This window comes from Sander lucioperca, chromosome 10 (genome assembly GCF_008315115.2).
Source record: "Sander lucioperca isolate FBNREF2018 chromosome 10, SLUC_FBN_1.2, whole genome shotgun sequence".
Classification (NCBI taxonomy): Eukaryota; Metazoa; Chordata; class Actinopteri; order Perciformes; family Percidae; genus Sander; species Sander lucioperca.
In genome coordinates this window covers 9,545,351-9,560,536 of record NC_050182.1, presented here as the reverse complement: position 1 = coordinate 9,560,536, position 15,186 = coordinate 9,545,351, and the positions used below count along the sequence as shown (strand labels likewise).

At 39.2% G+C, this 15,186-nt stretch overlaps 1 protein-coding gene across 1 annotated transcript in view; it reads left to right on the top strand.

Annotated features, from left to right (window-relative positions):
- sh3bp5b (SH3-domain binding protein 5b (BTK-associated)) overlaps positions 1-14,679 on the top strand; it is a 43,790-nt gene extending 29,111 nt beyond the window's left edge. Inside the window, exons 4-9 of the mRNA XM_031298518.2 lie at positions 177-341; positions 883-1,013; positions 5,034-5,076; positions 8,287-8,506; positions 10,707-11,057; positions 13,120-14,679. Of these exons, the coding sequence (XP_031154378.2) occupies positions 177-341; positions 883-1,013; positions 5,034-5,076; positions 8,287-8,506; positions 10,707-11,057; positions 13,120-13,328 (1,119 nt within the window). The 3' untranslated portion in view covers positions 13,329-14,679. The remainder of the gene's footprint in view (positions 1-176; positions 342-882; positions 1,014-5,033; positions 5,077-8,286; positions 8,507-10,706; positions 11,058-13,119) is intronic.
- Positions 14,680-15,186: the final 507 nt, after the last annotated feature.

The following is a 15,186-nucleotide window of genomic DNA, read 5'->3' as shown; positions in this document are numbered from 1 at the left end:
GGCACTCTCACACAGCCATCCTCTTGTCGCTTATTCAGTCACACAGAAACACCTTTCCTCTGGTTAAAGTCCAATAACATGGATCGACCAATAAAGACCTGAGGAGGATACAAATGATACACCATTCATTGATCAACACTTTTAATTATAGATGCTCTTCCTCTCTGTGTCTTCAGGCCCAGCTGGAGGCCCAGAAGGCCACCCAGGACTTCCAGAGAGCCACGGAGGTCCTGCGGGCGGCCAAGGAGACCATCTCCCTGGCCGAGCAGAGGCTCCTGGAGGAGGACAGCCGGCAGTTTGACTCCGCCTGGCAGGAGATGCTGAACCACGCCACCCAGCGGGTGAGGAGGAGGGAGAGAGGGAACAGACACCAGAAGCAGAACAACATTATTTTAGATTTAAGTCTTTGTTAAAAATGTTAGTTATTATTATCATAAACCTTCCATTTTCAGAGGTGCTGGTTGACAGTAGTTACTATGTCGTCTGTGATCGTAATCCTGTGCGAATCTGCCAAGTCTGTAATTTTTTAAGTAAAAAATTCCACCGCAAATTACCGACCATAGTTCACCAAACACAGAGGTCATGTGATAATATTAGTCCTGTGCGAGTCGGCATCTCTGTGATTTGTGGTACTACTGGCTTCATTGGCAAATATACATGAACGTTTTTACATCATATGAGGGGGATAATATCAGTTAGGAAAAGGTGAGTAAAATACAGACTTGGCTTATCCTGTGCGAATAACATATGCATTGATAGGACAGTCTTCCTACTCATTTACAGTATTTAAATATTTTTTCGCAAAATACGAAAGTTGAGGGAGAACAAAAGACATTTAACTCAAGTGGGTGGCTGACGGTGAGTTCTGATTGGCCGTTACAGGTGATGGAGGCGGAGCACACAAAGACGAGAAGTGAGCTGGTGCACAAGGAGACGGCGGCAAAATATACGGCAGCAATCAGCCGCATGAAGCAGCTGGAGAAAAAACTCAAACGCACTATCAACAAGTCAAAGTAAGTGCTTCAGTCTGCTGTTGCACTGCAACAACAACATCAGGTTTTACTGCTTATTGATGCTGTGGCAGGGTGGGAAAGAAAGTGGATTAACACGCACTCTGGCAGCCATATTGGAGCTCTGCAGCTTCTATATTTTCACTTTTAAAACCTGGTGGTGGTTGTTGTAAAGTTTAAGGGCCACTGTTTGAGAATAAAGTAGACAGTTTTGTTGTAAAGTTTAAGGGCCACTGTTTGAGAATAAAGTAGATTATTATGAGAAAAAGTCAAGAAATTAAAATCAATCTGAATATCTTTCCTTTATTTGACATGTTGATTGTTTTCAACTGTTTACTAAATATTATGACTTGAATATTCTGACTTTTTTCTTGAAAAAATTAGTAACCTTTTCACAAAAATTAAAATACAACTTTATCCCTAAATATGACTTTATTCTGGTATGATAGTGAGTTTTAGTGACAATAACACATTGTCCTACTGTACTTCCACCAAAGTTCCTGACTCAAACTTTTCATTTCAACGTTAATTTGATAATTGTGACTGAAAATGCTGTGTTGCTGTTGAATCTAATCATAGTTAAGGTCGACTAGTCTGAATTTTGTCAAGCCTGTTCCAGGGTTAAAATTGTTATTATTTTGTGTATTTAGAAACTAAAAACTACCTTATCAAAGTATTTATTTGAAATTACTGAATGGAGCTACACCACAGTCATACACATTTTCAGCTATCAGAATCCAAATACTTTATTTATCCCCTCAGGGAAATTGTTTAGTTGCAGTTGCTCACAGTCAAATTCAAGGTTAAAATAAGAGTAAGAGAAGAGCGAGTCAATAAGTGTATAAAGTAACATCATGTACCATAGCTACAGTGCAAGAAATAAAAACGTTAAGTAGAAGTAAAATAAAGTAAGATGAAGTTAAAAAGTAAGATTAGGTTAAAACGATTATGATGCTAAAACAATGGATTGTACAAATGCTTTTGTAGTACATTGAGATGTGACCTAGCTCTACAAAAAAAAAAAAAAAAAAAAAAAAAATGAAGCCCCAGTTTCTTGGCTGGTTTTATATTTAGACATTATTTGTGTTGGCATGTGGTCGCAGCGAGGTGCCGAGCCTCGAAACCGGTGCACGGCTGACTGCCGCTGGGTGCTGAGCCAAATGTTGAGCTGCTGGCAGAGAAGTAAAGTCCCTACATGACGACATGTATTGTAAGGATGTAGCTGCGCTTACAGACACTCAAGGATTGATTGTAAGACCCTGGAGATACAGAACAATCAATGTCTCCGGAAACCAGTCTCTGTCCTTCCACCAGACCCGAGCGAGACACCTTCTAATTAAGGCTGGGTTGAAATAATCCATTCTCCAATTAGAATCAATCTATTGTTTCAGTGATCTGATATCAAGTAATAAAATCCAGAAATCGATCTTTTAATATATGCCTTTTCACCATGGATGTATAACTAAAAAGTACTGGGGGGGGGGGGCGTCAGTCCTAATGTAAATATTAACCTAATGCATTTTTTAAAAAATATTTGAGTGTAATCGAATCGGGACCTTGTAAATTGGAATCGAACCGATTCTGGAAATCATTGGCGATACCCAGCCCTACTTTGAGTGGAAGTGACATTGTTTGTAGAACCAGATGTGTCTGGTTTTCCGAGCAGCAGATTCAGCTGTTCAACCCTGATGTGGCCAGGTTGCTCTTCTCTAATCAACTTCTGCCTGAAGCAGTGAAACTTGCTCTCAGTCATAACCACATCTACCTCCTTTGTTTATTTAAAACAGTCAGGTGTTAAAGAGGGAAGTTACTGTCACACGGTGATGTTCCCCTGCAATATCACGAGTTTAACAAATGATGTGGCTGCCGTCCAGAAACTTCAAAATGAGTCATGCTCCAGGTGACATCTGTGAAATGAAAAAATGACGAATAGAAACTCCAGGAATTCCCCTCTGCAATATTTCTTTTCTATTTTAAAATTTGAGAATATTTTCACCTGAATTGTTTGTCTGCATGCATCCAAATTGGTTGTGTTCTCTGCTGCAGAAAAAGACACCGATCATCACAGTTAAGACTAATGTGGCTCAGAAATTGCTATTGGTATTGAAGCGGGAGGATAAAAATGTAAATGAGCAGCTGGATTCCCTCGAAGGAAGTTAAAAAAGAAGATGGTTAAACTGCACTCTGTTTGCACAGCAGGTTTTTTTGTATTTTAATAATTTATACAAGCCAAGAACACTTAAATTTCCAGTATCTGAACATCCAATGGAAACACAGTTCATGAAGGCACTGAAGATGACATCGCATCTCACTTTCTTTTCATTAACGGGCTGTCAAGACCTTGAGGTTCATTGAAGCCGAGTATTTAGAGCTCAGAGGGAACGTTTCAGAACTTAACCGTCAGTAAAATTTCACTTTACGAGGTTTTTTAACATTAATATGAGTTCCCCCAGCCTGCCTATGGTCCCCCAGTGGCTAGAAATGGTGATAGGTGTAAACCGAGTCCTGGGTATCCTGCTCTGCCTTTGAGAAAATGAAAGCTCAGATGGGCCGATCTGGAATTTTCCCTTTATGACGTCATAAGGGGAAAGGTTACCTCCCCTTTCTCTGCTTTGCCCGTCCAGAGAATTTGGCCCGCCCATGAGAAAGGGAGAGATCATGGCTTGCAAAGGAGCGAAGCATGGCAGTTGGTCAAGGCCACACCCCCAACCTCCACCTTGCCCCCCCCCTCTCCTCCTCAATAGCATTTAAAGCTACAGACACAGAAATGGCACATCCTAAGGAAAGCTCATTGTGGGACTGGCTCTAGTGGCTGTAATTCTGCACCAAGGCTGAATTTTGGGAAAGAAACTTCAGATACAGTATTAGGGGACCACTAAGGCCTATATAAAAGAGACTTCAGATACAGTATTAGGGGACCACTAAGGCCTATATAAAAGCATCCAAAAAGCAGCATGTCATAGGACCTTTTAAGTTCTGAGAAGTTACATACGACCCTCCCTGAATCCCCATGTCTGTAGCTTATCGCTCAGAGCGCGTGGAAGGCCGTGTCAGCCTCCTACTGTTACTGATGCTTTCCAGAGGCACAAGTGCATCTCTGGCCAAGTCCAGTGAATGTACAGACTTGCTGACAGTGATACATTAACAGTTACTAAGAAGTCTGAAAAAGTATTTAAAAGGTAGCTAAAGCCCCTTTTCCAACTGGACAAAAACCCCACAAATATCTGGCTTTTATTAGGAAAGGTTACAATCGGCATTCATTCCCAAGACAAACAATTCTTTTTACATTCATTTATCAGCTAAAGAAAAGTAGTTACTTGGCAGAATCATAGTTAACATACAAATCATAATGATCAGTTAATAAAATGTAATGCTTTGTTAAAGCTTAATCCAACCAACAGCATAAAAAGTATCTTAAAATCACTTCCCCTCAGCCAACTACAACATAAAAATGATGCTTAAACGTTGATCTATTAATCAGTAACAATAAACCAATAATCATCTATAATAATAATAATAATAATAATAATGATAACACTCACAGGGGCCACTTTTGGCACTTTAAGTGCATTTTGCTGATATTTACATACTTTTATTTTTTTATAAAGTAAAGTATAAAACATGTATTTCCTACTTGTGACTTAACCAGTTGGTTCAGTATAATGGTTTTTGTTTTTCTGGATCCAGTCTTAGTGAATTTTCAGCTGCAGCCCTGCTGTGTGTCGGCTCAACAGGGTGTTAATCCGCTCTGCATCGTTCGCTCATCCAACATCGCAGCGCCTTTATCTCGCTCTCCTCCGCCGGGTTGCCATGGTGATGATGTGCTCCTCTTCTGGGTTACTCTGTCTTTTTCCCCTCCAATTTAACCGTCTTCTCTCTCTCTCTCTCTCTCTCTCTCTCTCTCTCTCTCTCTCTCTCTCTCTCTCTCTCTCTCTCTCTCTCTCTCTCTGTCTCTGTCTCTCTCTCTCTCTCTGTCTCTCTCTGTCTCTGTCTCTCTCTCTCCTGACCTCTCCTCCTCTGCAGGCCCTACTTTGAGATGAAGGCGAAGTATTATCTGCAGCTGGAGGTACGTGACACCGGCTCAGCTGCTGGTTTTTTTCTTCTTCCTCCCGCTCGACCCCATTGATCCCCTCTGAATGTTACGAGGCCACTGTTTTGTCTGCCACTGTTGATGTAGCTGTGCTCGAGCTCGATCAAGGGCGAAAAACCTCGACCCAAACCTTGAAAATCTGTTGACTCGCCGTGTCACGCTGCATGCTGTTGTTAAGTCTGTGCTTTAGGCTGTGAGCTGAGGTGTTTTTCTCTGACTCGAGCACAAATTGCAGCTGTTAACTGTTTGTCAGAGGTGGGAAGAGTACAAAAATAACAATAAGTAAAAGTAGAGCTGGGCAATATATCGATATTATATCGATATCGTGATATGAGACTAGATATCGTCTTAGATTTTGGATATCGTAATATGGCATAAGTGTTGTCTTTTCCAGGTTGTAAAGGCTGCATTACAGTAAAGTGATGTCATTCTCTGAACTTACCAGACTGTTGTAACTGTTCTATTATTTGCCTTTACCCACTTTTATCCACTATATCATTATACATCATTATATCCACATTACTGATGATTATTTATCAAAAATCTCATTGTGTAAATATTTTGTGAAAGCACCAATAGTCAACACTACAATATCGTTGCGGTATCGATATCGAGGTATTTAGTCAAAAATATCGTGATATTTGATTTTTTCCATATCGCCCAGCCCTAAGTAAAAGTACTGTTACTTTGAATAACTTTCACTTAAGTACAAGTAAAATTACCGGTATAAAAATCTACTCAAGTGAAAATAAAAAGTAGTATACTTTTATTATATTTAATTTTTTTTTTTTAATATCTTATTTAAACTTATTGATAAGGGCACAAAGCCATAACACGCTTTTGATTTTTTTTATTCTTTTTGATTTTTTACAATTTTAATTTTTTTTTTATTTTGCAAAAACGGTGTCAAGATATTTCATACATAATTCTCGTTATTCATATTTCAGATCCTTCACACTAGGACAAAACAGAGAAGAAATGCCAGAAACATAAATAACATAAATAAAAATAACACAAAATAAATAGACACAAAACTACAAAACAGACAAATCAAACAACATAATAAATGCACTCCGATGACTCTTTTGTCGTATTCCCTAACATTAATGTAAACATTTATAAAATCAAATTCTCTATGAGGCTGCCATATCTTCAAAAAGTCTGAGGTTCTGTCTTTACTCTTATAATAAATGCCGTCCCTCCATAACACACTTTTGATTTGAGTTTGTTGACGGATACGAAACACTGTTAGACCTTTTTATTTACTTGTTTTGGACTCCGTAACGGATGTGATTTAAAATGTATCAAAGTACAAATGACAGATTTTAAAAACAACTTTAAAAAGTAAAAGTGCACAAAAAAACTCCTAAATTACAGTAACGCGAGTAATCAATTTAGTTACTTTCCACCTTCTGGGGTTTGTTAGCAACAAAGAGCACCATGACTGTTAACATCGGTGTGGGTGCTGTTAATCCAGTAAGCATCAGCTGATAAGTTACAAAGGTAGCATTGCTTAGATTTTGGCTTCCTCCAGCTCTGTTTTTTCTATGGAGTCCTGAAAGTCCCAAAAGTTAATATTTTTTTTTAATCTTGCGCGAAAGTTCATTTACTATAAATTCATATGCGTCTCTCACAACTTCAGACCTTATACTGTCTATGCTTCAGACGCACACAGCGCCCATATAATGGAGAGAACTAATCAAGCTAATCAAGCTCTATTTTCTACGGCGCCCCAACAAGATGATAACCTGTGCACACAAGATACAAAATATCACCTTATGGGACTCCAGAGTTTTTCATATAAACTTAAAGGAAAACTCCACAGAGCTGTTGAGGATCCGTCTGGCAATGCAAGACACTCTAAGAAAAATGTATCTTTAGAGAGAGGTTTATACTTCACTCCTTCACAGAGAACACACCTGCAGTCAGCTCTGATTTGCAGCAGTTGCAGTGGATTCCAATGGAGACCCAGTGTCAAAATATCTACGCGGTATAATCCACCTTTCTTCTGTTGATTCATGTGTTCAACACTCCTCTTTCCCCCACAACTGAGTTTAATACACAGCTGCCATGTCACAAAGTAGCATATTTATTGGGATAAACCTCTCAATTATTTGAATCATTGGACCTCATGTTTTCAGTAAAAAAAACAAAAACACTAGGCTACAAAGCATGGCCCATTTACTTCACCATTGTTTTTACTGCTTCGATGCTCTCAGTTCCAGTGCTAAATGCCAGTGATGTCGGCTAAACTATCTGCTTTTTTACAATGAAAGAAAATCTATAAATAAGAAAAAGGAGCACATAGATATATTGGATAAAGATCTGTAATCCCTTCCCAATGTGGTGATTCGAAGTCGTGGATGTTTCGATGCTATGTTTGACTCTGGGTCTTTTGGAATTCCTGTATCTGTTGTAAATCCAAGCTGACAACAGCTGTGGCTGTCCACGAAGAATCATCAAATGTTTTAGAGATGTTAGGCCTACACATGGTGAGTATATGGTACTCATGAATCATATGCCACGGCTTCTACAGTCACCAGGTATTAGATGCGTAACACTTGTGAATCTGAAAAGACAGATATATGCACACATTGTTTTGACAGATTTATAAAGCCGCAGGTACGCCTGATTCTGTTTTTATAACGCTCAATCACGAACGGGCCACATGTCCTCTCCCACTGTTAGCCATAAATAGATGTAGAAACACACTGAATTATTGATACCGTTGATGCCAGATCCCATAATGAGTATCTGTGCAGTCTGGTGGCGTTGTTTTCCGTCTGTAGTCCACGATCTTCCTCATCAATGCAACATGTTAGTTATGCAATACATAGGCTATTTGGGTTGTGCATAATGTCTGTGCATTGTGTCATTTGAGCAATACGTAGGCTATTGGGGTTGGGCAATATGTTAGATGTGCAATATCTTATTGTGCAAGGGCTGTGCTACGCTTATTGTGGAGTTATGTGTTTACTATATAGGTACCCGTCTTATGTACTGCATATGAAAGCATGTTTGTGTTGCATGAGAGTATGTGTTGAGAGACGCTTGTATTCTGTATTTTGTGTTGTCTTTGTAAAGCTGCGGAACGGACACAGTCCAAAACAAATTTCCCTTCGGGGACAATAAAGTATATCTTATCTTATCTTATCTTATCTTATCACCCCTCCTCTCCTCCTCCAGAACCTGAAGAAGAATGTGGACGAGCGGCAGGCCAAGCTGTCTCAGGCCAAAGGCGAGTATAAGACGGCGCTCAGGAACCTGGAGATGATCTCCGACGAGATCCACGAGCGACGGCGGAGCTCCACGATGGGCCCCCGGGGGCGCGGCGTGGGCGCCGAGGGGGACAGTGTTTCCGGGGACGACATCTCCAGTTTTAAGATGGAGTCAGACGGAATGTCCAGTGAGTACAGAAACACAGTTATTCTACCTTCTCACGCATCACTGCAGGGCTTCTCAAAGTCCCAGACCAAGGTCCGCATCGGGAACAAACGGCAAGTCCATCTGGACCCATCCTATACCTCGCGTTATGAATACAACACCTTATGAAGTGGAACGCTTTCTATTTGGAAATAAATTTCTCTTGATCAATAAATTGTTAGTGGAGTTGAATATACAAAACAAAAGCATCCGAAAAAAGGCATTAACCCTTGTGTTGTCTTCCCGACGACCATGCAACTTTTAGTTTTTCTGGGTCAAAATTTTAAAATTTAAAATAAAAAAAATAAAAACATTTTTTTTTCAACATTTTGGTCGTCTTTTTTTTTTTCTTTTTTCCACACGTTTGTCGATTTCCCCCCAATGTTTTTGTCACTTTTTTTTCAAGATTTTTTTTTTTTTTTCTTATTGCGTTTGTGGTTTTTTCCCCCACGTTTTTGAAGCTTTTTCTGACATTTTTGTCACTTTTTTCAACATTCTTTTATCAATTTTTTTGTTGTATATTTCTGATATAGAAACCTTTTGGAAAACGGGTCAGATTTGACCCGAGGAAAACAGGAGGGTTAAAACATTGAAAAAAAACGACGAAAAACATCGAAGAAAAACTAAAACTTGAATAAATGTTGCTTAGTGATTTTATTATATGTTATTTTGTTATTGCCAGTCGTTTCGGAATTAAAATCAGATGCGGGCCTTTTGAGTGATACGTTTGAGAACTCCTGTAATACTTAGTACTCTTTGGTCGTCGGAGTGACTCAGACGTTTGTTCTGATGAGATAAAAGGCCAGTTCGTAAACCTTTCCATCTCACTGCTCAGCGGTCGACCTCGACAGTAACAGCTGCTGACATTCTAAATGTCAGGGTTCGCTGGAATGAGATTTAGTCGTCGCTTTATTCTCATTTATTCTCCTTTTAGTGTTAAATGGTGTAGGCAAAGTAACGTTTACAATAGCACAGGTGGAACATGTTGTATGTGAGAGGTAAAAAGATCGGCAAATGTATTCCTTCAGCAGAAATGGATTTTTTTTAAGCCTCTTTTGCTTTCAGAGAGAACCGAAACGACTGCAGGAAAGCAGACAGCTGATTACATTAAAAGCTGAACTAAAGACATTAGTTTCAACGTAGAAATTGGGTTTCAAGCCGCTTGCTTCAAATCTGCTGTGAAGTGAGACACACAGAAAGCACGGAAAGCAGATAACTCAAAAACTAGTCGAGCTGCAAAGATGAATCGATAAACCGATACGTTTTCAACCAATAAAATCTTCTAGTTTCTTCTCTCCTCTGTGACAGTAAACTGAATATCTTTGAGTTGTGGACAAAACAAGACATTTGATGACGTCATCTTGGGCTTTGGGAAACACTGATCCACATTTTTAACCAGTTTCTGACATTTTATGTCAAACAACTAATCGATTAATTGCGAAAAAAGATTAATCGACAGTGAGAATAATCCTTAGTTGCAGCCCTGCTGTAAGGAATCGAGCGCTCTAGTCACTCTTGTTGGGAAGACACAGCCGGGGGGGTCTATCACGAAAAGCAACATGTAAATGTACCTTCTACATCGTGTTGGCCTTAACTCCAGAATAAATTGGGTGTCGGTTACCGTGGCAACGGCAGAGCAGTGGAGACTGGACGCTGTGATTACAAGCTGACCTTAATGTGCCGCTGTGGCTGAATAGAACAGCAGACGCCGATGGTGCGTTCATGTGCTTTGATTTATGTCGGGTAAAATGAAACCCCTCCGCTGGGAGTGATGTGACAGTTCAGAGTCCTCTCGGCTCTATTTATATCTCGGTTTGCACACGCTCACACTTATTTTTTCCTTCTTCTCCACATCTTTTCCTCTTTTTACTTTGTTCATAATGCTTTCATCCCTCCTTTCTCTTCTCACTTCTTCCCTCTCCCCTCGCCCATTTCTCCTTTGTTCCTTTTCTCCTCTGATCCTTTTTCTTCTTTCTTTCCTTCCCTCTCTCTTTTCACTCTTTGTACTTTCTTTTTAACGTCCACCTCTTTTCATCTTCTCCTTCTTGTTTCCCTTTCACATCATCCTTTCCCTCTCAATTTCCCTCTTCCACATCACAATTCATCTCCAAATTCTTGCTTTTTGTCTCCATTTCTTTTCTGCGCTTCCATCTTCCCCTCCCTCTTTCCTTCTCTTCCTGCAGTGGCGTCTGTGTGTTTCGACGACGAGGCCTGTGGCGGCAGCAGCAGCGTCATGTCTGAAGAAGACTCGGAGACTCGCTCCACCTGCAGCCTGGGTTCGTCTCCCAGCAGCCCTCAGGAGCTCCTGTCGCCCTGCCCCTTCGCCAGCTCCTCCTCTTCCTCCTGCACGTCGTCCTCTGCCTCTCCATCACCCACTCCCTCCGCCTCCTCCTCCCCGTCTCCTCTGTCGAGGCCCTGCAGCCTGGACCTGCCCAGCACCGTGTCGCTGTCCGACTTCGGCCTCATCTCGCCGGTGCTCGGACCTCGCAGCGAATGCAGCGGAGCGTCGTCGCCAGAATGCGACCTGGAGAGAGGTGGGTGACTGCTGGTGATGTGTATGTGGACCAGGGAAAGATAACCCTCCAAAATCTAAGGCGGTATCTAGTCTCATATCACCATACTTGAACTGCGTCCATTACAACCAATGCCAACCATTTTACAAAGCAGATCGTAGGTTTGTAGACGGGTCTTCCAAGCAGCCATTTCTCTAAAAACACAGTATGTGCGTGCGTGCTCCGTGTTTTGAAGCTCATAACAGTGAGGCTGTTTTGTCATACTTTAAGAACGGATTGGATTGTATGTTGTTTTTTAAGAAAAAAAAAAACAAGCAAAGGGTTACCATGTAGCTACGATTGTGAACAGTAAACTAATATGGAAATTACGGAATGTTCTACTTCCAGCTTCTCAAACGTGAAGATGTACAGCTGTAGACTACATATGTTTTGATTTTGAACTGTTGATCAAACAAAAAAAAGTATTTTATAACATCACTTTTGGCTCTGCAAAAAAAAATAAAGGATAAAGTTCATCATCTTTTGATATATTCTATAGAATAAACTATCAATTCATCAAGAAAATCTGCAGATAACTCAATAACGTAAATAATCGTCAGTTGCAGTCCTACTAAATTTTAGATATAACACAAACTAAACTACAAATACAAAATGTTAGGCGTATTAATCTGCTTGTATGAAACATCAGCTGTGAATGGTTCCATTTGTGTGCAGCATGTACCGTTACACCAGAAAAAGACAAACAAAAAGAAACACGGAAGTGAGATGGATGATGTTTGAGAATCTATTCTGGTAAGACGTACGATCTCCTGCTACCTGGCCGACTCCCACCTGCTCCGCCGGAGGAGCCTATTAGTCAAAGTGACAGGGAGACTAAATGTGGGCACTTCCCCCGCAGAGAGGAAGTAGTTCCAACACTTCAGGCAACCTTAATGAATAACTGAGGTGTGTGTGTGTGTGTGTGTGTGTGTGTGTGTGTGTCCACCTTTTTAATTCAAAATGAATGAGATTTCTACTTATTTTTCGATATTTTTTGACATGCTGTACTACGACTTTTATGACTTTGTATGACATAGACCTACTATACAATGACTTTTTATGACATACTATATTATGACTGTTTTTTACTTTTTATGACATACTGTATTATGACTTTTTGTGACATAGGCCTACTATACTATGACTTTATACGACATACTTTTTTTTTTTTCGTCATATACTGTGACGTTTTTACGACTTAATATACTGACTTTTTTTTTTTTTTTTACTTTTTCCGACATACTATTCTGTAAATATTTTTTTAGTTTTACGACATGCTATACTATGACTTTCTTTTATAATTTTTTTCTGACATACTATTATGACTTTTAGTGACATATTATTTGATGACTTCATATGACATGCTATGACATTTTTATGACTTTTTCCAACTTACTATTCAGACGTTTTTATGACTTTTTCCGACATACGATACTATGATTTTTTTTTTTTAAGTTTTTTATTAAAGGTTATTTTTTGAGCATTTTCGGCCTTTATTTTTGACAGGACAGATGAAGTCATGAAAGGGGAGAGAGAGGGGGAATGACATGCAGCAAAGGGCCGCAGGTCGGAGTCGAACCCGGGCCCGCTGCATCGAGGAGTAAACCTCTATATATGGGCGCCTGCTCTACCAACTGAGCAATCTGGGCGACTTTTTCGACATACTATACTGACTTTTTTTGACTGTTTTCGACATAATACTATAACTTTTGTCTTTTTTCAAAATACTATACTTACATTTTTTTTAAACATTTTTCAACATATGAACATCCTATGATTTCTTTCCGACATGCTATACTATTACTTTTTTTCAACATACTGTACTATGACTTTTTTATGATTTTTTTTTTTCCTACGTACTCTTCTGACATTTTTATGACTTTTTCCAACATACGAAACTATGACTTTTTTACGACCTACTATACTGTGACTTTTTTTGACATTTTATTACATCATTCATCTTCCCATCAAAGCTAAAAAATGTAGTCTTAAATAAGTAATGCCATCATGCTTACGTCTTCCCTGGCCTTCTCCTGTGCTGCAGGTGACCGGGCAGAAGGTGCAGAAGGGGATCTGGACAACGCCCCGGCCTCCAACAACAACAACTCGACTTCAAGCACAAAGAAGAGCTTCAGCCTGGAGGCACGCTTCAGCTTCCTCAACCTGCGCCGCCCCCGCACCGACAAAAACACGGACAACTGTTCCCAGAAGGCCGCAGCCGGGCAGACTCTGGTCTTGGTCAAAGGAGTCTGAGGACCAAAAAGAGGATTTTGACTCAAACTTCTTAATAAACAGCTGTTTATAAGCTACCTGCCACAACTGCACTCCATTTAGAAACTCCACAGTCAAAGAGAGACTTTGAATGTCACAGTGTATATTAAGTTTCCTGTACATCTTGGCAAGTGTTGTTACTCCCATTTCCTTTATGAAGGACATTGCACCTTTTGGACTCTCATGCCTGAGAAATAAAGAGCACTGTTGTGTTTCAGCTGTGTCCGTTAAGGATGATAGAATAAAATGATTGTTAGAAATGATTCATGTTCATATTTTATTGTTATTTTTCCACTAAAAGCCAGAAAGACTTCTGTCACAAAAGCAAAAGTACATTAGCTGCCTGAGAAAGGCCTTTGACTTGGGGGATCTATGAAATAAATGGGTTGGTGTAACTGTTTATCCAAATTGCGAATTCATTACTGTTAGCACTTGGCATACTGTAAACCATGCAGAGGCGATGTTAAAGGAATCTTATGTGAAAATGTTCAATAAATAACTGGTCTCTTAACCTGCTATACGCTCCTGTATTTGATATGTAATGGTGTATTTTCTGAAGTTATGTATGCAAATGTTTAGTTTTAGGCACTATGGACCCTCCAATGTTCAAAAAAAACTGTTTATTTTTCATATAAAGTATAATTTAGTAAGTTTAGTTTTTGCCACCATGATAATTGATTTTAAAATGTACGTCTATCTGTTGCAAACACAGCAAAGTTACTGATATATAAACACAAAATGTGGCCTTTTGATAAGTCCCGTTGCAGGTAAAAACAGAAATAGCTGCATGTAATTACTTATGACAAAATGTAAAGAATGACTTAAGTGTTTCACAGCCCTCTATGGTTTAAAGCGCAACAATTACATTGTTTATTTGTTGAGGTGAGGAGGAATACTATCTTGGGTTTCTTTAGAGCAAAGGGAACAAAATGTTCCTGGAGTTTACCATCAAAAGACCTAAACCAACAAAGTGTCAGTGCATCTCTCGACTTCCCTACTCCAAGCCCATTGGTTCCTGCGGAAGATGTACGTGAAAGGTTGAGATTGTAAAAAATGATAAACGTATACCTAATCAGCATTATAGTAACAATTGTGAGGAAAGGTTCTTTCTTCAGTCTGTGTATTATGTGTGTGAACAAAATGTGATATCTGCATATTTCCATATATCACTTTGTGTCACTTTTTGATCTGGAATTTAGGACAAGAACCCCCAACCAGCCTGCCCTCTCATAACTATGTGTGCAGTGGGTGTTTAGTTCTCTGCATCGTCTCTCAGCAGCTAATGTGCCTGTTTTTCCGATGAAGAGTTAAATAAACTGATGTTTACTTCATTGTCAATCCGGTTCATTTAAAGTTCACTAGTTTGAATAGGAAGATCTCACACTTGCTCATAAATAAATAAAAAAATCATAATATAGTATGTTGAAAAAGGTCATGGTATAGTTTGTCGTAAAAAGTCATAACAGTGACATTATTTAGTATGTCAGAAAAGTATTTTGAAAAATTTTATAAAAAGTCAGTGTATGTCGCAAAAAAGTCATAAAAAGTCATAGTTTAGTATGTCATAAAAACGTCATAGTAAGTATGTCGTATGTCATAAAATAGTGATATTATTTAGTATGTCAGAAAAAGTCAAAGTATGTCGAAAAGATTCATAAAAAGTCTATATACAATAGAATGTCGAAAAACGTAGTATCGTGTGTTGAAAAAAGTCATAGTATAGTATGTCGAAAAAATTCATAAAGAGTCATAGTGTATGTCGGAAAAAAGTCATAAAAAGTCATAGTAGGGTATGTCATAAAAACGTCATAGTATAGTATGTCGTAAAAACGTCATAGTA